General features: G+C 33.3%; 4 protein-coding genes across 9 annotated transcripts; all 4 read right to left on the reverse strand.

Annotated features, from left to right (window-relative positions):
- Positions 1 to 134: 134 nt before the first annotated feature.
- Positions 135 to 4868, reverse strand: FtsZ1 (plastid-dividing ring protein). Its single transcript, NM_001247021.1, has 6 exons — positions 4596 to 4868; positions 2496 to 2595; positions 1919 to 2148; positions 1174 to 1341; positions 601 to 834; positions 135 to 495 (listed from the first exon to the last, which is right to left on the reverse strand). The coding sequence occupies exons 1-6, from the start codon at positions 4854 to 4856 to the stop codon at positions 229 to 231; spliced, it is 1260 nt and encodes a 419-aa protein (NP_001233950.1). The 5' UTR covers positions 4857 to 4868; the 3' UTR covers positions 135 to 228.
- Positions 4869 to 7293: 2425 nt separating this feature from the next.
- On the reverse strand, positions 7294 to 8461 carry LOC112941853 (probable long-chain-alcohol O-fatty-acyltransferase 5). Its single transcript, XM_026032168.2, has one exon. The coding sequence runs from the start codon at positions 8369 to 8371 to the stop codon at positions 7337 to 7339; it is 1035 nt and encodes a 344-aa protein (XP_025887953.1). The 5' UTR covers positions 8372 to 8461; the 3' UTR covers positions 7294 to 7336.
- Positions 8462 to 9402: 941 nt separating this feature from the next.
- On the reverse strand, positions 9403 to 10527 carry LOC101263733 (probable long-chain-alcohol O-fatty-acyltransferase 5). The gene has a single exon (XM_026032169.2). The coding sequence runs from the start codon at positions 10498 to 10500 to the stop codon at positions 9448 to 9450; it is 1053 nt and encodes a 350-aa protein (XP_025887954.1). The 5' UTR covers positions 10501 to 10527; the 3' UTR covers positions 9403 to 9447.
- A 427-nt stretch (positions 10528 to 10954) lies between these two features.
- Positions 10955 to 17973, reverse strand: LOC101262133 (fimbrin-1). Of its 6 annotated transcripts, none has more exons than XM_004244031.5 (15): positions 17731 to 17973; positions 17323 to 17435; positions 17044 to 17214; positions 16578 to 16816; positions 16321 to 16492; positions 16195 to 16233; positions 15945 to 16013; positions 15723 to 15839; positions 15227 to 15438; positions 14473 to 14628; positions 14147 to 14346; positions 13313 to 13470; positions 13131 to 13227; positions 12634 to 12725; positions 10955 to 12210 (listed from the first exon to the last, which is right to left on the reverse strand). In XM_004244031.5, exons 2-15 carry the CDS (start codon positions 17404 to 17406, stop codon positions 11338 to 11340), a joined length of 2679 nt encoding a protein of 892 aa, XP_004244079.1. In that variant the 5' UTR covers positions 17407 to 17435; positions 17731 to 17973; the 3' UTR covers positions 10955 to 11337. The 6 variants fall into 6 exon arrangements, with proteins under 6 accessions (XP_004244079.1, XP_010324298.1, XP_010324296.1 ...); XM_010325996.4 differs by having other exon boundaries at positions 17323 to 17432; positions 17736 to 17964; XM_010325994.4 differs by having other exon boundaries at positions 17736 to 17964.
- Positions 17974 to 22158: the final 4185 nt, after the last annotated feature.

The raw sequence follows: 22158 nt of genomic DNA on the forward strand, positions 1-22158 counted from the left end.
CCTATGAAATTAGCATTTAACTTCACAGGGTATCAATATTTTTACATGCGTAAAAACGTGCATGTCACAAGAGAGCATAGCTGAATATGCATCTGATAAAGAATAATCACTATCTCTACAGCCACATGCAAACACCAATCAGTTTCCCTTCAGCAAAACATGTTAACTACAAAGGAAGAAACTAAAAAGGAGAGTAATGAAGCTGTAAAATAAAACAATATGAAGGAGCTAAAAGAACAGCCTTCGAGTAGGTGTCCGTGAGGTTGTTGAAGGTGTGTTTGATGATCTCAGGGTAACAGGTGATGCCATGTTTTCTTTGATTCCTGCCCCCTTCTCGATTAGCTTTGCTCCCCGTGGATCAGATAGAAGTGTCTTCTGAAACGACTGGGTGAAACCAGTTGCAATTATTGTCACGTGTATTTCACCATTGTAACGCTCATCAACAACAGCACCAAATATGATGTTAGCAGAGGGATCAGCTAGACTGGTAACAACCTGTGAGAAACATTGCCAACGTTTAATATAGAGCCAAAGGTTTCTTTAATACTTCTGGAGGTAGGAAGAACAGAAGAAAGAGAAAGAAAAAGTGTTCATCATTACCTGGGACACCCTATTCACTTCTTGCAAAGTTATGTCTTTTCCTCCTGTAATGTTATATACTACCCCAGTTGCAGATTGAATTGACGACCCAATTAGAGGGGCCAGAGTTGCTTGTTCGGCTGCTTCTTCAGCTCGGTTCTTACTTGATGAAACACCCACTCCGAGCATTGCAGTTCCAGAGTCTTTCATCACTGCCTTTACATCGGCAAAATCCACATTCACAAGCCCAGGAATCTACCGAAAAAGGACCAGTTCATATTATATCTAGATTTATATGCATACTCCAATAAAGCTAATAACATGGTACATTGCAAATGGGTAAATTTGCAATCCTTTTTTAATGGGAGAACTTATTTTGATATAACATTAAACAGATGCAACTTTATGAAAATATTTAGTACAGAAAAAAATCATCGCCCTTATCAGTGTTGGTGAGTGTCCGCAAGTGTGTTTAAGGAATTTAGTGAAGCAACATCACCAGTACGATGACATTATACATTTATATTATACAAAGAAGAATTTCAGCATATCATTTAAAGAAAAGAGATGTTGGCTATTGACAAAGGAACTCACAGTGATTATATCAGATATTCCTTGGACACCTTGACGTAATACATCATCCGCAAGAAGAAAAGCATCTTGAAGTGGTGTCTGCTCATCGGCAATATCTAGCAGACGATCATTGGGAATTACTATAAGTGTGTCAACATTTCTCTGAAGTTTTTCAATTGCTTCCAGAGCCTGTCGGTCAATAAGTTCAAATTAGAAACATGAAAGACTATGGATGACAGGAGAAATAAAGCATTGCCATGAACAAAAAATCTTTATGACAAAGGAACGTAGGATTTGGCACAAAAAAGAAAATCAGACAGTAATCTTGTTCAGGCTTGAGCATGTGAACATTTTCGCCTTAGAAAGCACTTGATATCCTTTAGATACATCAAGGAACACTATAAGTTTCTAGTGCATCTCAACAGTTAATCTATAAACTCGCAACCATACAACTCATGCCATCTTCACCTCACTCCCTTCCACATGAAACATGTCTCCAGTAATTAAAAGAAATGAAAATGCATCTTCCTAAAAGATTTCCTACTCTTCTTCCTTTTTTGGATACTGATACAGCTAGTTAAGCCAGAACCTCAAAAGAATTTAAAGAAATCCAATTGCTTGTTTTTTATTTTCTTGCAACTTTTTTTATCGTCTTGGATATCCTCATGTTTCAACCTTCTATAATTGATGTGGAGCAGAAAGATCCCCAAAAGTCCAGAAAAAGAAGTAAATCACTAGTCTCCAAGGAACTGAAAATGGGACCTGCCTGCACAGATCTTTTACGTCCTTCAAAGCTGAATGGATATGTAACAACACCAACAGTCAAATAACCTGCTTCTTTTGCTATTTGAGCCACAACAGGAGCCGCACCAGATCCTGTACCTCCACCCATTCCTGCTGTTATGAAAACCATATCTGAACCTTTCAGAGAATTTGCAATAGCTTCCTTTGACTCCTCTGCTGCCTGTTCCCCTAAAAGAGGATTGCCACCAGTACCTGCATCTCTAAAAGCGATTTACTTAACAAATCATTACGAATAAAGAAAGAGTTAACTAGCTTATCAAGAAGCATAATAATGTTGTGCTTGTTAAACCATTGAACATAAGCCTCAAAATCAATAGCAAAACAAAAGGCATCTACATCTAGAGCAAGATGTGACACCACATGATTCCATGTACATAATAATAAAGTAATACTCTGTCATTTTCTAAAGACAGGATAGAGTATAACTGTCTTAATGTTAGTTTTTCCCGAAGTTCTTTTAACAAGGTTGAATTTGATTAATGAAAAAACAGCTATTATGAAAGAGTAATTTCATTATAAAGAGACAGAAGAGTGCTAACCAAGCCCACGAGTCAGAAGTTCTCCAATTTGAAGTGGGTTCTCGGCAGCAGACTGTACCAGTGCTTGAGCATCCGTGTTTATAGCATAGAAGTCAACACCCTATTTTTGGCCATGCAGCATTTAGATTTGTCATATGAAATGAAGGGATGGGATCATACAAGGCATTTCATTTTTTTTCAGAATAGATAATAACAAAAAGCTAACTGATCGAAAAATCCTATAGACAACAAGAAATTTCTAGCTTTCCTTTACTTTATTTTGTAAGGGATATTTCTAGCTTCTCTTCATGGCACAAATTTGTAAACCAGCACTACAAGTATACATGCAACCTTGTAATGGCATTGTATTCCAACATATGCTTTTCTGGAAGATAAAGAATTAGAAATTCGCATTAAAAGAATTAGGCAGTCAACAAAATGCCCACAAATCAATCATTAGATGGTTACAGAGAATCCAAGGGTAACCACTTTGTTGCTAAGATAAAAGGAAATCTCAAGTCAAATGAAAGAAGAAGATTGTTATGAGATCCTATGTTCTAAAGTAAAGGAAGTAATAGAGGGGGAGCCAGGATTTTAGGTTTACGGGTTCTGAATTTTAAGATACGACAATGACCTCAAGCTATTGTTTAACAATCACCAAACTAATGAACAAACACTGATATTTGTTATATTAAAAAAAAGGACAAACTCAATATCACAAACTACTTGAATACTATATAAATTTTTTGAAACTGTACTTGAATAAGTACCTATCATCATACTTATCATGTTTTGCAAACTATACATGACCGATGGCACTTCAGTACAACAATTTACTTATTTGGTTTTTTCAATAATCAATTTAATGATTTTTTCTTTTTCGGAAAAAAACTGCACATAGAAAGGAAAAAAGGAACTATGACAAACTAATAGAGTGTAATGAATATTCTCTTCTAGAAAGAGAGCATATATAGCAAAAAAATCAACTACAAATGACACGCGGCTACCGAGTTTCGAACCCATATATCTAGGGGACACAAGAGCTTCACAGCCCACGCACGCACCACTGAACTATCCGATTATTTTCGTATGTTGTTTCACACATCAACAACTATATATTTAACTTTTTTTGGTTTTTTCAATTATTAATTTAATGGTTTTTTCTTTTCCGAAAAAAAAAATTGTATATAGAAAGGAAAAAAGGATCTATGAGAAACTAATAAAGAGTAATGAATATTCCCTTTCAGAAAGAGAGCATATATAGCAAAAATTCAACTAAAAATGACGCGCAGCTACCGAGTTTCAAACCCATATAGCTAGGGGACACAAAAGCTTCGGCAGCCCACGCACGCACCACTGAACTATCCGGTTGTTTTTGTGTGTTGTTTCACACGTCAACAACAATACATTTGTTTCTTGAGTTTTTAGTACAAATACAAGTCTACGCAAAAGCTACTTGGTTCGCCTGAACCCCATGTTACACTGTAGCTCCAGACGTGGCAGGAACAAAGCATAGAGCATAGTCTCTCGTCTTATTCTCGCCGAGCCTGGATAAGAAAGCCTATAAAATACCTTTCTCCTATTATTTCTTCATTATGCATTGAGATACAAACTTTGATGCAAATATCGACAAATAGGCATACAACAAGAAGTTTAGGCCTCACTTGAAGACAGAGTGGTTCCCAAAACCAATCAAGGAAGCCAGAAACAGGCAACCAATCATATTCTGATCAATAACTTCAGAAACAGAACTATCAAAATTCATGACATGTATAACAGTTAAAATATGAACCAAACGAAAATGCTCTTACTGAGTTCCTATGGAAACTAATTCCTTTTTCTTTTTACTCTCATTTCTATCCTCAATGCTTTTGGAGTTTCAATAGCTAGCTAACTTGAAAACATTTCTCTTGAATATGTATCTACAAGATGAACAAATAACCAAAAATTAAATAAAATCCAAGTGTATCCTTTTTTACTGGAAATAGCACATAAAGACACTGAGAAAGCAACAAAACTTGAAACAGTAGATAAGATACTACAACAAAACTCGTGTTTTTACCATAAAGCAACAAAATTGAGAAAAAGAGAAAGGGACAAAAAGGAAAAGAGGATAGATACCTGTAAACCACTACCAATCATACGGTTAACGGCATTGTTTCCACCTCCACCGACGCCGACGACCTTAATTTTAGCAGAATCCATCGGAGTGAATGAACTTGAAATGCTGAAACGTTGAGGCCGGCAAAAACTTTTCCGGCGAACACCGGTGAAGAAGCATTGTTTAGGAATGAAGGAAGAATGCAACCTATGAGAAAAAGCTAAGGAAGAAGACGGAGAAGAAGCTAATTCTGCTGGATTTGAGAGCCCTAAAATCGCCATTGTTGCTTTCTCTGTATTTTAGTTTACCCAAAATTCTGTAGTGTTGATTTTAGGGTTTTAGATTTTTTTCAAACAAATAAATATTTTGTTTTTTTACTCCTCTCACTTTCCTCTTGTATATGGACTATGGTACACATAAACTTCTTCTTTTATTTCCCTTTTTTAAAAAATGTGGTATTTGAAAATTGATATTTGAAACATATGAGTTTTTCCTTAAAGTTATTGAGTTGTATAATTATAATTTATTTTTTAAATTACGTATAAAGTTTGAATCAAAGTTATTGAGTTCGACTGAAACTGACATCGTAGCTCTGTTTCTTGATGGTGCAGGTAACGCATATGCATGCTCATAGGCGGAATTAAAATTAGGAATCGTATTGATTTGTGATTCTAATTTTGTGTAAGTTATTGGGTTCAAAATTAGTAATTTGCACATATTAATGAACGTTTCAAAAATATATAATGAGTCTGAATCAATTATTAAGTTTGATCAAACTTGCAATTTATGTCCTAGCGAGAGGCACGGTGCGGGTAACTTGTACACACTCATAAGCGTTTAAAACGTGTTGAATTGTGATCCTAGTCATGTGAAATTATTGAGTTCAAAATCAATAATTTATACATGTATAATGAATGTGTAAAAAGAAATAGTGTTTAAATTAACTATTAAGTTCGATCGGAAGGAGTAGAAATCAGGGAGTATTTAAATAGATAAATGGATGAATTTGCTTTATATACAAGTTCACTTAGATTTATTGGATCATGAAGTTAATTCTTGAATTCTTGTGGTAACAGTAATATTTTTTTCCAAACAATTAGAGTAAACATAAAATGATAAACAAATAAAGCTCAGCTGGTAAGGCCCTGAGAACAAAGTCCTTCATGTCACCAGTTTGAGCCCCAGCAAGGCCATATGGAGACATAACAAATCGACTGCGTCTCCAAGGTCCCATGAAATTAACCGTGATGCACCCGCCTTGAAATAGAGAAACTCGATTGATATAACTAGTCGAATTCACAAAACGACACCCGAATACCACGGTAAAAAAGAAGAAGGAAATTATAGAAAACAAAAAAAAAAAAACGAAAGCTAAAAATAGACAAGAGGTGGTAGGTTGAAAAAGAAAGGACATGGAGTGAGCTACAAGGATATTTTAACAAAGGGTATATCCAAATAAAAAAGTACTATATATATATTATTAGTATAGAAAAATGTTTTACGTTGAAAAAGATAAAAATAATATGAAAACGAACGTTTAATTTGGAACAAGTATAAACAAAATAGCAATTTAATCTTTTATCTATAAGAGTGAATAATATATAAGTGAATAGCCGAACAACAGACCATAGTCTAATGTTTTCTAAAACACTATATCTACGAGACTTTTAAAAATAGAGATAATATTTAAATAACGATTTAAAAAAATTAAAATAACACTAGCATAAATTATAGGGCAACTTTCACATATAGCAAATAAAAAATTCATATTTGTATACTATAGCAAACTTTGCATAATTGCGCTCCATAGCAAACATAAAAACTGTATAATTCGCTATACATATACAAGTGTATAATTCGCTGGCCTATTTCGCTGCAATTGTATAATTAGCTTTGCATAGAGTTGAATCGAATAAAAATGTATGCATATTGCATAATTATAAGTGTATAGCAAGAAGATATATGTTTTTCTCGCTTTATACAAAAACAGAAACACAATATATACACTTCTGTTGTATAAAACTAGAAAAAGTTGTATTTCACTGCAATTGTATAATTCACAATTGTATGATTCTTTGGCCTTTTTCTCTGCAATATTTGAAGTAAAATGTTTGTAAATTATATAATTAAGTGTATAACTCGAAGATATACATTTTTGCATGTGTATATACAATTTTCTCTCGCTTTATACAAAACAGAAACAGAAATTATACACTTCTGTGTATAAAGCGAGAATGGGAGAGTGGCGAGCGAGACTTCTGGGAGAGAGACGCCTGGCAAATTTTTGCCAACGTTTGCTATGGAGCACAATTAAATCAAACCCTAGCTATTACATTTAATTTAGGTTATTAGTTTGCTATTATATATAATTTTCCCTAAATTATATATTTAGGTTACCCATGTCCATATGATGTTTCAAGTCCATAAATGGGCCTAAAGTACAAGCCCAACCCGGAGTTACTGGACTTGGGCTGCCATAGCTGGACTCTTTTGATCAATCCTTTACCAAATAGCCACTTTTGAGGTATCATATTTTTGTTTGAGATGCAAGTGTAAGTTCTGACTTCTAAAACGAAAGTGAACATAAGTGAGAGCAACACACTATTCCAAAGCCTCCCCTCTTCCACAAGCAAAAGTATTAGATATGTATTATACGCGTGTTTTGTCTAACGAACATAAAATTATAATATAACAACAATTATATATAGATATCCAAAATGAACAAATCAACTTTTCTTATAATAACCAAAAGTTACAAAATTTATCTAAAATAACCAACAAATTGAACCATTTTAGCTTTGATGAAGTCAAAGCAAAACCCAACTTCTTGAAGTACCCTTTCATCAGCACCATTCCTAATTATTGGTGGGAAAAAAAGCCCAAAAGCAGTAACAACCACAAACCCAACCGTTAACAGGCCCGAAACAAAGCCCGGTAGCCGCCACGTATCCTTTAAAGCCCTCTTAACACCAATCTCCACCATCACACAAAGCCCGTGTAACACAAAAAAGCCCGTCATTTCCCACGAAGGGCTCACGCGATTAACGTAATAAAACAAAAGCTCATGCATTAAACCGGATACGACGAAAGTTGCCAGCACGGCAACACGTAGGGCACACATCCTCCCGACAACTTCTGACAATACTGACCTTACCGGGTTGTATACGGTGAGACGAAGTGTATTGGTTACGGTGAGATTCCACCTATTTCCCCAAAAATCTTGAAGGGAAGTTGATAAATAAGGTTCATTTGATGGTGACTCTAATTCTAACTCAAACCCCACTAGGATTATTTTAACAATATTGCTAGATAATGCTACAAGAATATCAATCATGAGAAAAACCAAGAAACAATAACAAATCAAGATTAATTTAGGGTGGAGTTGACTTTTATGATGAAAAGTCAACTCTAAGAAAATTGCAAAAAGGACAAACTCTAAACCTAGATTTAATGGGATTTTCTTGGTGGGGTTTTTCATATTTTGTTTGGATCTTAGAGGAAGAGAAGCCATAAAAATGAATATAGGAAGATTTGTTGCATTTTTTTGTGTGAATGAAGAAAGAGGGCCTTGATTAAAGGCAAAAAGGAGGAGTTTGAAATTGGCAAGCCAAGTAATGAAGAAAGTGGTGAGTGCTATAAGAAATGAAGAAGAAAAGTAAAGTGGGAGAATTGTGAAGAGGTAAAAAATGGGAAGAAGTGAAATTAGCCTTGGAATACCTTTGGGGATTTTGGATGATATGAAATAGGAGTAGCAAAGAGAGAGGATTATAGAGAGACAAATGTTAATTGATGACATTTTCTTGGACTTTGGTTGTTTTTTGGATTTTTGCCCCCTCTCTTTATGATTTATAGCACTAACAAAAGGAGTGTGTGTGTGTTCTCTATTGATCTATTTTCACCTACCAAACTAGACTACTTAAAAAGTGAATTAAATAAAGACCACAAATGGTATATACATGTGTCACACCAAAAAAAGTAGTAATGTAAGTTTCTTTTCAAATTTTTTTAATTTTTATGTCTGAAATTCGTATTAGAGCTTGATTATTATAGATTTTTGTCGCTGTAGAATCTCACTCGAGGGAAAACACTCTTTTGTGAAGGATTTTTTTTACACCCATGACTTGAGTCTAAAACCTTTAATTAAAGAATGAATAACTTCATCTACTGTACTACATTCTTTGGTTATAATAATGTAAGGATTGTTCGATTTGAATTACAAATTATGATGAGATTAATAGTATTTGAATTGTTGTTATGATATTATAATTGTTTGATTTGTTATATAAAAAATAATATATATTAAGTTATAAAAAATATTTATTCATTAAAATACCATTAATCTTATTTAATAGTAAAAGATTTGAGGATTCATGATGTTTTTGTCACTTTCATCATTTTATCTTGCTCTATTATTGAATCCTAATATTGATTATTAATTCTAATACAATTTATCCTCAAGTTAATAACCACACAAGAAATCAAACATTACTATTTTTTTATTTCAAAAATATCTTGCCTAACATACTAAAAGATCCCTCGTACCAAAATTTTTAAATCAATAAATTCTATATTCATATAAACTCATGAAGTACACTGAAAAAATTCATTACAATATACAATTTGTTAGTCTATTAAATGAAGTGTCTCTTTTTCGGCGAGATAGCCTTTATTTTAATTTGTTTATCTATTTTCATAAGATAGCCTTTATATTCGTGATTTAAAATTAAAGTATATGTAAAATATATGTTAAAAAATATTTTAATTATGTGATTGTAAACATGTTATAGACGGAAGAAAAAAGAAAATTAAAACGGAGAAATTAGTATATATGAGAAGACCAAATCTAAAATTAATCAATAATGATACATCACATTAGTAGCCAAAATTACAAATGTTATCAAAAATAACAAATTGAAGCATTTTATCTTTAAGAAAATCAAAGCAAAACCCAACTTCTTCGAGTATACTTTTTTCTACACCATTCCTAATTATTGGTGGGAAAAAAAGCCCAAATGCAGTAACCACCACAAACCCAACCGCTAATGGGCCCGAAACAAGCCCGGGCAACCGCAATGTATCCTTCAAAGCCTTCTTTACCTCAATCTCCACCGATAAACAAAGCCCGTGTAACATAAAAAAGCCCGTTATTTCTCCCGAAGGTCTCACGCCATTATTAACATAGTAAAATATCAGCTCATGCATTAATCCCGAAACTAAAAAAGTTGCCAGCGAGGCACTATGTTGGGCCCACTTCCTACCAATCACATTCAACAACACTAACCTCACCGGATTATATACCGTGAAACGCAGCGTATGTGTTACGGTGAGGTTCCATCTTCTTCCCCAAAAATCCTGTAGCGAAGTTGAGCAATAAGGTTCATCCGATGGTGATTCAATTTCTATATCTAAACACAGAAAATTCTTAACGATAAGAGAAGGCAACGCAATTAGAATATCAATCATAAGGAAAATCATCACACTGTAGAAAATCAACACTAATTTTGGATGAATTACACTTTTGTGATGAAGAACAATCTCCATGAGTACCGCAAATATGACAAGTTGTACAGCTGAACTCATCGGGTTTTTTCTGTTAGGGTTCGGTGTAAAGGTGGTTCTGAGAGGTAGAGCGGCTATGGAAATGAAGACGGGGAGTGATATGATTTTTGGATTGGATGCATTGTGAATTAACGGACCTTGATCGAAAGCGAAGAGCACGAGCTTGAAGATGGCAAGCCATGTAATGGAGAAAGTGGTGATTGCTGTGAGAAACGCAGAAGAAAAGTACAGTGGGAGAATTGTGAAGAGGTAAAAAATGGGGAGAAGTGAAATTAGCCTTGGAATACCTTTTGGGATTTTGGCAGAGATGAAATAGCAGTAACAAAGAGAGGGAAATATAGAGAAACAAATATAATTCGAAGACATTTTTTTTTTTTGAGATTAAAAAAATTATAATTATATCACAAGTTTTAATATATTATAAGATTTATGATAATATCTTTCTATTTATGGACCTTGAATAATGATGTGAAAATGTGTGTTATACGTAATTTGATTTGCAAAGTTTGTTTATTCACACATATATTGTGAGTTTGAAACACAAGTTATGCGGAAAACTAGTAAAGGTTGTTTAATGATGTAATATCGTTACGTTTAACGTATCGAATTTTATCAAAATTTTGAAGTTAAACATGATCAAATTCTCACGAAAAAACACAATTGGAAGTAGTAATATATATCGTGAAAAAGTCTACTTCATCATTCAAAAGAACTACACTTTTATAGTAGTATGTTTACATTAAATCAAATGAATAAATACATAACATTTTTAATGTTCTTCCCTTCTCCATTATTATATTAGTGTTGCAACCTCAAAAAATAAAAATAAAAAGTATGAATTACTGAGAATATTTTCAAAATATAAATCATACATCTAATGAATCAAATTCTCTACTTACATTCAGATGAGAATAAAAAAAAAAACTACAAAAAAGTAGCAGGAAACAAAATTGGAAATAGTACAGTTGATTCTTCCAGAGGTACTATCGTGCTGAGTTGATAACATTGTGTACTTTTTATCTATATTTGTATCTAAAAGCATTTCGCATTTTTGAGTATAATTCATCTAAAACACATGTATGTTCTCTTCGTTTATGTTCTTCTTGCTTTCTCCCGCTAGCTTATTATTTGTCCCTCGTAGCTGTAAAGACGAAAACATTTAACTATAGTTCATTATCTGGTTCTGTACCTTCATTTTCAACTTCATGAGAAGAGGCTGTACTGTTGTTGTGTATCCTCAAGTAGTGAGGATGAGGGTGCATCTGATGGTATCTCTACATTTTGAGACTGCATTGGAGATGCTAACGTATCAAATGGTGCATCGTCAGCAACCAACTCGAGCTTTGACACTTCAGTACCATCAGATGGTGCATCGGTAGTAGCCAACTCCAAGTTTGACCCTTCAGTCGTATCAGACGGTGCGTCCTCAGCAGCCAACTCCAATTTTGACCCTTCAGTAGTATCAGACAGTGCGTCCTCAGCAGCCAACTCTGGTTTTAACACTTCAGTAGTATCAGATGGTGCGTTGTCAGCAGCCAACTCCAATTTTGACCCTTCGGTAGTATCAGATGGTGCGTTGTCAGCAGCCAACTCCACTTGTGATACTTCAGTAGTATCAGATGGTGCGTCCTCAGCAGTCAACTCCACTTTTGACACTTCAGTAGTATCAGATGGAGTGTCGTTAGCAGCCAACTTCAACTTTGAAACTTCAGTGGCATCAAATGGTGCATCATCAGCAGCCAACTTCGACTTTGACACTTCAGGAGTATCAGATGGTGCATAGTCAGCAACCAACTCCAACTTTGACACTTCAGTAATAAGTGGGCTTTCCTCATCTCCGTTTACAGATGGTGCTGGAGATGCGTCAGGAGTAGCTGATGATGCTCCACTAATTGAAGGTGCAGGGGATGCATCAGGTGAAGCAGCAGTATAGGGGGACATAGAGCCATTCATAGATCTTGCTGGTGATGCATCAGATGCAACAGTACTCGCAGGAGACTCTATATCGTCCGCTGTCTGCTGAAGGCTCCAGTACATGATGCTGGCAGTGAGAGTGAGGATCATCTTTTGGTTAACCTGTCCACACGTGACCCCAAGAAGGATTAGTGTCATAATCAGGTCTCAGGAATACATTGTTGCACAGAGAAGAATATAGGATGAAGCAGACGCGGGCATACTTTTCTCTGTATTGTAAGTGGACAAAGAATAGTTTGTTTTTTTACCCACCCACCCTATCAGAAGGATCAATAGTGTTCCCATTTACCCTCCATCCAGCGTGACTCAAACCTTCAACCTACCTATTCATGGTGGAGATGCTCAACCACTAGAGCTAGTCTCACTTGTCAGATAGTCTCTGTTTTAAACATGTCTTAAAGTCCTAGAAGGTTTTAAATTCTTTTTACCTTGGAAAGTTTGTGTTGTGTCTATCTGGTTCTTGTTAAGCCTACTATAATGGACACAGGAACTATTAGCAGCAATTCAAAATGACAGCATACTCACCTCCATGATATCCTCAGGCAACAGAAAGATAGAACACCCAAGTTTCCGTGCAACACTGATGATATAGGTAGCATTCAACTTCTTTTCCTCATCTGTCACAGAACAAAAGAAATTTTAGTTTGGAGCACTGCATCCCATAAGATGACCAAGTAGAATGAAAAATCAGAATGTGTAAAACCCTGTTGCACTATGACCCTTTTGAGAAACTTGATATTCTTTTGGATGATGTTAGATAGAAGACCGCAAGCATTAAAAGCCTAGAAAGTAAGTTGCACTCTCTAGAAATTCAAATTCCTCAATCCATAAACTAAGGAAGAGTTCAAAGCTAGTAGTTCACGCTAGAAAGTTGATTCAATATTGCAAGGGCAAGTTGGCATTCTTGATTGTGTAAGTGAAAGAGAAGACTCTGTCAGTTCAGTAACGGAGAGTGACTGCCTGCATGCCCAAGAAGAGAAAAAAAGACGAGATACTAAATTTTGCACAAATAAACTCCATACCACTTTCACCCTTGGTGACAAGATTCCAATTAACAACCCTTGGCTCCACAGCACTGAGAAGCTCGAGAAAGAACAATCCATTTGAAAGGCTCTTATCCTAAACAAAAACCACTAATTGCAAGTTAAAATCACAGACAAAGTTGAAACTTACGCCAATTGAACAGGAACTGGTGATACTTCACCTTAAAACTCTCCATTTTAGATGTTCTTCCAGTGTTTTTGACTTTTTTGTTTGCCCAAGAGAGAATATCAGCATCAGTAATCTCCTTCCCTCGGAAACGCGATCTCAAGTTCTTCAAAAGCTGAAGCATATTAAACCTCATCAACTGCCACAGGAAAGCTGGAAAAGAATATATATATGAATACATAAGTGATGTGCTAAGAAGCACTAATACAAGGCTTACATATGTCGTAAAGCATATCACTCAAAGAAGAAAAACTAAGGTATTTAGTTGCATGAAAAAACACACAAGATCAAAAAGTTCACTGCTAAGGATGCATAATAACAGATCATCAATAATGAGGGGCTCACATATTAGGTAAGACTGCTAAACCATGAATTATGATGATTCAATAAGTGCAACCACATTAACAAGCCTTGAGAATAATACAACTAAAATTCCGCATTGGTTAAAATTATAATCCAATTTTCGAGACTACTCATTTACAGGGTCCTGGAAGATTTCTTTACTTTTAGCACCACAATAACTGGACACGTCTTACTATGTAAGAAAAATGTTGTGTCTTAGCTTGCTAGCTTATTGAAGATGAATCATTATACACATCACACAGAGAATGATTATAGTAGGAAAACAACCCAAAAGTTCCTTGATGGAATCATTTATAATACATAATACCATCAATAAGCTTGAATAAAGTAATAGCCCAATTGTATTAAATCATAGAATCTTGGGAGCTCATAAATCTTTGAAGTGATTATGTTCACACATAGACAAGAAGGGAATAAAGCCTCACAATTCACATGTGAAACAAACAAAACGGATTTGAGACATTACCAAGTATAAGCTTCTTATTCCCTTGGACAAAATCGTTTCCTCCCACATTTACAAGGGAAAGCTTCAACTGCTTCCCAATCTTGACAACTTGGTTGCAGTTTTCAACCTTCCTAAACGGCATCTTTATTGGAGGTTTCGTTGCGTGCTTCCAATTAACAGATCCTGGAGAAACCTTGTCCAACACCTCCAGAAGTACCCATCTACAAAAGTGAATGGTAAAGTTGAGGCAGAGTTAAATTCTACCTACAAAGTCAAGTTACAACTTTTACAAGCAGGCGTCCTTTTTCATATCTGGAGTGATCCATGTAACAAGACCAATCACTTACCCATTTCTTACATCTTCAAACAAATTATTGACATAAGAGTTTATCCCAAGACTATTAATCCATAATCGAAAGCATCTCTCCTCTCTGGAAATTAGCTCATCGTCTGTCATCATCTCTGCAAAGGATACCTTCTTGCTGTCTGTAGACAATCCACTCCTGAAAAAGAAACCCATTTCTCAACAATGGCCATCTGCTTCAACTAAAAAAACGCTTTCCTTTCGCAACTCAAACCAAAACCAAAATAATATAACAAGAAAACAGAAAATGCAGAGATCAGACTCATTCATACTTAGAATGACAACAGAAGGCTCCAGAAATACATAAAATGTAAAAGGCAGATGGTGACTTTTGTAGGCACATTGTTTTAGAATCTAAGTGGAGCATCAATCAGGAATATTTGCAAAATAGATATCTCAAGCAATAAACAAAAGAGAGGAAAATGTAGTTGTGCATGCACAATAAATACATGATTGCTTTTACAGCATTTGAAATGTTCCTCAAAAATAATGTGATTACCCCTCTTGTGCTTCTATGATTATGTTGCCAAGTATCATACTGAGCACAACAACAAAAGGAGCTAGAAAAGATTAAAAAAAGTGTAGCCACGTTAGGGTCCTACCGTCCTACCTCTACTGGAATATTTTTGCAACAAAAGCAAGATTATAAATTGGATGAACCTTCAACTATGTCCTAAGTATCATACTGCGGACAATCACAAAAGATAAAAAGAGAGAAGCCATGTTAGTTTTCCTACCTCTGATGGAATATTTGTGCAACAAAAGCAAGATTTAAATTGGATGAGCCTTCAACTATGTCCTTAGGATCTAGGTATCTTTTGCAATCCATTTTCTCCGCATGCTCAAGAACTAAGTTAGCTCTCTCAGTGGGATCCTTGACATCCAAGGTTGCTGGGCTGCAATGCTCTGGTGCAAGTACATTAAGCAGGTAAGCATAGGCCTCCCCATCCTACAGGAAAGAGCATAAATATATAATTGCCAAGAGGTCAATATGCTTTAAAATCCAAATAGTCAACATTATTTAAGGTGTAGCTTAGATATTACACCACATTATTTGTTATGTTATACCCTGACCTGGATTGGAATGTGTCTTGCATCTTCATTTCTATGATTATCTTTCTAAGGAACTTCTATTTTATTTTGACAGGGTAAACAAATTAAGAATTCCTTTAAAGGGAACTTTTTAACTAATTGATATTGGGAGGACAGGGGGAAGACAAAGAATATATATACCTTCAAGTCAGAAGAAAAATTTGCCACAGTTTTCTTGTAACCGGCTTTCTTCAGATGAAAATTCATCCATTTTAGCAAGAGTTTTTCTGGAGCTAACCCCATGAGCTCCTCGACATCCTGAACAAGTTAACAATAATCAGATATTTGCTTGTATAGTTCGTAGATATGCACATGGATTGGAAATAAAACCAGAGCCGCTTCGGACAAGAGAGATTAAATTACATTGCTGTCTTCCACAAGTTCCACAAGCTGAGGAGTCTTCCGGAGGTTGAGATCTGCCAATAGTTGGATCTTCAGATACACAATCGGCAAGAACCGGGAGAGGAGAGAGACAGAAAAAAGTCAGTATAATCAACCCAAATTTCAAGTGCTATACGATTAACCAAACATAATCTGCCATAACTGTAGTGCCCTTTTGCGACTCCATAAAATCTAGGCAGAGAACACATAGAAATATAAATCAGGACCTAACCTTTATGATTTGAGAAATAAGCCCAAGTACTAGGTGAGGCTGCAAAGATATAGAGAAAAAAAACTTATACATACATCCCAGAGGTTCATTGAAGTAATGCAAATGAAGAAAAAATATTGAACTCACTCGTCCTTCAACCAGGTCCTGAGTGCCAATATTGACAACAGTGCAGCCAATAGCCTTTGCAGAATTGAGGCAAAGGGTGTGATTCTCATTTCTCTCCCATGGATTAATTACTCGTTTCATGTTAATAGCCCGCTCGTCTATTGTGCCAGGTACAGCTACATTGATCAGCTTACTAATGAACCAAATAAAGAAAAGTATAATGAGCCAACAGAAACTCTCATCATAGAATAACATAAAAACAGGTTAAGTTTAAATACCATAAAAGAACTCCATCCTTTGCCAAATCAAACAAAGCATTTGAAGCTGGATCTATTGGAAGAAATTGCTTTAAGAATGGATCATCTCTTAAATAGCTGTTTATATGAGCAACATAAGATGATTTCTCTGATTCACTGATCGTGTGAAGGAGTGTAGTTGTGGAAGCCTTCAGGAAGGACGACGAACTTTTAGAACTGCCTACTTTTGGGGCAGCTCGAGCTTGTAGATTCAAGTATGTCTGTCGAACACAAGCAATTGACCATAATGTCACTAAACTAAAATTCAGAATAATGAGGTGAAAGTACAGCAAATTCTACTTTCTTGTTAATCAGCTAGAACCCCTGAAAACTTTGTTTAACTACTAGACTAATCTACATTGTTCATTTCCATTCAGTCAACAGCAATGAGTAAACAAACCAAATGGACTCGCTAATACAAAAAAAAAAAACTTAATTAAATACTCACTTTAAGGAAGCTTTCGAAATCAATCTCATCATTCACATCTGAACCTGATTCAGCCAAGATATTCCGGATCTCTTCCTCATTAAACATCTCATTGAAAGCCTTTAGTTTCGCCATCAAAGGCGGTAAGTCTCCAATTGTAACTTTACCATTTTGACTCTTAACTGAAATGAACTAAGGAACCAAAAAAACAAACAAACCAACAGATTATAAACATCACATTCAAAAAACAATACATCAATCAAATCCAACAAGCAGATAGAAAAGGAGTCGAAACCATACTTTCGATTTGAGGCTGCGAAGCTCCACCTGAGTGAATTGACTATGTAGCCATTGATCAGAAACAATAACACCAACAAAAGACATCTCCCTTTCCCCCGCGATTCCCAGTACTACTGCAATAACACAAAAAGATCAAACCCCATCTTAAAACTTCCACTTAAATTCAACATGAAGCTATAAAACCCAGAATTTCAACAACCCCACAAAAAATTAAACACACCCAGTCAACACTAATGGTTAAATCCAAAATGAGCAACAAAAACTAACTGTTTTATACTTCATGCAAAGCAGAGACGTCAAGTCAATGAATCTCCAATTACCCATTACTCAACATACAAAATTATCATCCCTAGTCCAAACATCAAACTGAACAACCATATGATTGACTATAATCCATTAACAAGTTACCTTACTTAAAAAAAAAAACCAAAGATTTGCTTAAACGAACTTCGTTTTCTTGTTAATTTCAAAGGTTTTGACTGTTCTTGTCAATTATAGAAAACTCTTCAACAGAGAGAGATGGGTGTTTGCTTTGATTTGGAGCAAAAACAGAGGAGGAAGAGAGAGAGAAGGAGAAGATTTGGGCTGTGGACACGCAAAGACTATGAGGAGATGAAGCCAGTTAAGGTAATGGAGGCCCACTTTGATAATGTGGGGTAAAATAAATGCAATAAGCTTCTTCTACATTCAACAACTCATCTTTTAATTTTTACACCTAAGCATTAACTCCGTCACATCCCATCTGTCTCAATTTACGTGATATCATTAAAATTTTACCAGTCAAATAACTTAAATTGGATTGTAAATATGAAATCTTCGAAATATTATAACTTAAGTTTGACCGTAAATATGAAATCTTCAAAATATTGACAGTCAAATAACTTAAATTTGACCGTAAATATGAAATTATTAAAATATTAACAGTCAAATAACTTAAGTTTGACGGTAAATATGAATATGGATATGAAATCTTCAAAATATTTAATGAATTTAGATATAAAAAATAATAGTTACGATCAAATTAAATCTATTTGAATCTCGAAATACGGAAATATCATTAAATATTATAAAACAAATCCAAGCATTTTTTTTTGGTACATGTCATTTCAATATTATTGAAGGGAAGGTTTGGTGTTGGGTTCAATTTTAATAATTTGATAATCGGTAACTAAAAATAGATATTGAACATTAAATTTTTGTAGTTTAATTTTGTTTGATAAGTTAAACTTTGACGCAAGTAATTTTTTGATTTGATTCGATGATTTATTTTTTTGGCGATTTATGTACATATGTAAATACAAGGGTTTAACTTTCTTGAGAAAAATGATAAATATATTATGAACTATAGTAAATTTTATTTAAATACTCTCCAATATATTTTTGGAATATTGATACCTTTGTCTATAAACTAGAGCATATATGTCTTCACTTTAACAGAAGACTAAATATGAACACGTGACATAATCTTATCCGTCGATAAATTTCGAATTGATAGATAAAATTATGACACGTGTATGTCCGTTAGTATAAAGGATATATATGCTCTAGTTTTTTGGACGATATAGGTAATAATGTCAAAAAATATAACAGAGAGTATTTACATATCATTTACAACAGTTCAAAAGTATATCTATCATTTATTTTATTTGATAGGAAAAACCGAAAAAAATATAAAATTAAATTAACTCAACGATCATTTTTGCTTAGCTTACTTATAGCTTAATTTATTGGTATTTACTAGATAATAATTTACTTTTTTATAAATTACTTATTTATTTGAATTCTCTATCAATAAATGGACGAGTTGTTCTTGTGATTATGTAAAATGCATTATGGGTTAGTCAATTATTAAAGTAATCAAACCGCCATATATTTTCTTTCCTATGTTAATTATTAATCCAATTTCGATATTTTAAATACACAATTTATTTTATTATATATTTTTTAAAATATTGAAAAAATTAAAAAAAATCTTCCTCTCTTCTATTCTATGATTCATTATTTTACGGGTTTTATCTATTAAATACATCACTTTATATTATATATCGAGAATCGAGACATATATAATCTTAAAAAAAATGGAAAAAAAAATTTCGTACTCTCTTCTAATAATAATAATGGTCTTAAATTACAATTTATAGTGGTTGTGGGTAGATTTAGAAAGGTAAATCATGACTCTTTTTTTTTTTTTCTAATATGAGACAATATGTTAACGTATACGTAAATTTTGGAAAAGTAGTATTCCTTTCATTTTTTATATTATATTTAGAAAAGACAAATCATGTCATTTATTCCCCACAATTTTCGATCACATCTCATTTTGTACAATAAATACAAATAAAATTTGTGTTTTCTCTTCAAATAACTAAAATAGAAAAATATTTTCTTTTTATGTAGTTTGACGTAAATATGAGCAAGTTTTTAACTCATATTTCGGCAAAGATTAAATTACTATTGTTTTTTATTTATTTATTCAATTTTTAATGAAAAAAATTACTTAATATATATAATAATTTTCTTAAAATTAATCTCTCTCTCACATATATATATATATTCAAATACTATGATTGTAAACTGTAAAGAAAGAATTAAAGTATGCTTTTGGGAATTTAGTGTTGATGGCACGTTTTAATATTTGTGAATTTAAATTAATTGACTAAATTAAAGGCACTATATATAGGTTATTCTAGCTCTAGTTTTTAGCAATAAAGTTGAGGACGGCAACTACAAAGAGTTGGCTCCTCTAAAGTTGGAAATTGGAAAAAAAAGTGAAAAAGAAAGAATGAAATAATAAATAAAAAACAAAAAGAGAAGAGCCACAATTATTTAATTACAAAATTTATTTATTATAATAATACAAAATAATAAAAAAATTGAAATTGTCGTGTTCTTTGACTATCGGCCACCGACCTCTAGCACTATCATCCCGGCGTTTTGCAATTATTTGTTTTTTTCGTTTGATCGAAGCATAATTTCATAAGTGAAATCTGATAATATTAGTGTATTGCGTAGTTCTATTGGTGGTTGACGGTGAAATTAGAAAATACAATATTGAAGAAGTTAAATACTCCCTTTGTTTTAAAAAAATTAATTTAATTTGATTCGGAACGAAATTTAAGAAAAGAAGAAAGATTTTTTAATCTTGTGGTTCAAAATTAAAGTTATTTCAAATGTATCAAAGTATCCTTTAATCTTGTGGTCTTAAACATGTCACGTGGAAAATTAAAGTTAAAGTGTTGTAAAAAAAAGAACTTTCTTTTTTAAACAAACTAAAAATGAATAGAGACATTTTTTTTTAAACGGACGGAATACAAAAGAATAGAGAAAGAAAAAATGATAATAAGATCGAAAATTACGTGAGTAAAGAAATACATATTAATTAATTAGTAGATATATCTATAGTTTGAATTAATTACCACGTGTAGCCTCTTTTTAGTTATAATTAGGTGCACAATTCTCGTCTCGTCTCTTCATCTCTCGCCTCTCTTTACTTTTACAAATATAAATGATGCATATGCATATACAATTATATAACATATATACTAATATAATTCGCTTCTCTCACTCGCCTTTTTCCTTCCTCTCCTCATCTCGCTCACCTTTTTTCTTCCTCTAACAATCTTGCTCGTCATATATATAAATATATATATATATATGTATAATAGTTATATATATGCAATTATTTGACAGATATACATATATAATTCAACAAATATACAAAAATACAATTCCCCTCTCTCACTCTCTACCCTCTCGTGCTTGCCTTTCTCATCGTTCTCCCTAGTTCACTCGCCTCTCTCCTTCCTCTCCCAATCTCACTCACTTTTTCCTCTTTAACATGAAATTACGAATCATAATTAACAAACTATAATTATAAAGCCTAATCAAATTATTTTAGTGACTAATTTCCTCTAATAGCAAAAAAAATATGATAATCAAAGTAAATAAAATAACATGTACTAAAAGGTTGAAAATTTTAATACGAAAAAATTAGTTATAAGGAAAGCTAAGCAATGTTCTACTACTCTACTAACATTTTACTCTAACACTTGACTATCTTTTTATTTCAATTTTTGGATTCAATTGACTCAAAATATTTTATCTCAATAATATTTATTTAAATTACGCAAATATTTTTAATATAATATTATATATTAACTACCAAATAAGAAATATAATTAATTATTAAAAAAAGAAAAACAAATTATTATTTTTCATTCATATCAATCATAACCTTTAAATGATTTATTACCATTTATTACACTTTTATAATTTATTGGTCCATCAAATATTGGCACATAGGTTAGAAGTAAATATTTATCACATGCTATTTAGGGTGGGGTAGGTGGTGTGCGTAGAAAAATGAAATTATTACAATTCATTCCTAAAAATAACAATAAATTACAATATCCCAATTAATTCTATTAACTATTACAGAGTTTATTTTTTTCCTTCTAATTTCTAATTCTTTTTATTCTAATATATTATCAAACCAGAGAATCTCTAAATATATGCGCTAAGGAGCTATATTTCTCAAACGAAAGATAAATTTGTTGATTGTTATTTTTCTATACGTAATAGAGTTAATTACTCTAGAAAAAATTAAATCACATTAAATACTTTATGATCAGAGGCGGACCCACATGGTGTTCGCGGGGTGCTCGAGCACCCATTAACTTCGTTACGGAATATATGTATCTATGTAGAAATTGATAGATATTTGTATAAAATTAACATAGAGCACTCAATGAATAAGTGATTTAGTTGACCCAATGACTCCTGGATGGGTGCTTAAGAATTTTTTAGTGTTGTTGTGCCAAGGTTTGAATCTTACTG

The sequence above is a fragment of the Solanum lycopersicum genome, chromosome 7 (assembly GCF_036512215.1).
Source record: "Solanum lycopersicum chromosome 7, SLM_r2.1".
NCBI lineage: Eukaryota > Viridiplantae > Streptophyta > Magnoliopsida > Solanales > Solanaceae > Solanum > Solanum lycopersicum.

Excerpts from the sequence above, each read along its gene's own strand:
- LOC101263733 (XM_026032169.2), bottom strand. The coding sequence starts at position 10,500 with ATGTCTTCGAATTATATTTGTTTCTCTATATTTCCCTCTCTTTGTTAC.
- LOC101262133 (XM_004244031.5), bottom strand. The coding sequence starts at position 17,406 with ATGTCTTTTGTTGGTGTTATTGTTTCTGATCAATGGCTACATAGTCAA. Across the intron at positions 16,817-17,043 it reads ATTTCGAAAGCTTCCTTAAA|ACATACTTGAATCTACAAGC; the intron begins GTGAGTATTTAA and ends TGTGTTCGACAG. Across the intron at positions 13,228-13,312 it reads CTAAAATGGAGAGTTTTAAG|GATAAGAGCCTTTCAAATGG; the intron begins GTGAAGTATCAC and ends GTTTTTGTTTAG.
- FtsZ1 (NM_001247021.1), bottom strand. The coding sequence starts at position 4,856 with ATGGCGATTTTAGGGCTCTCAAATCCAGCAGAATTAGCTTCTTCTCCG. Across the intron at positions 2,149-2,495 it reads ACTTCTGACTCGTGGGCTTG|GTACTGGTGGCAATCCTCTT; the intron begins GTTAGCACTCTT and ends TTAGAGATGCAG. Across the intron at positions 496-600 it reads AAGTGAATAGGGTGTCCCAG|GTTGTTACCAGTCTAGCTGA; the intron begins GTAATGATGAAC and ends TGTTTCTCACAG.
- LOC112941853 (XM_026032168.2), bottom strand. The coding sequence starts at position 8,371 with ATGTCATCAATTAACATTTGTCTCTCTATAATCCTCTCTCTTTGCTAC.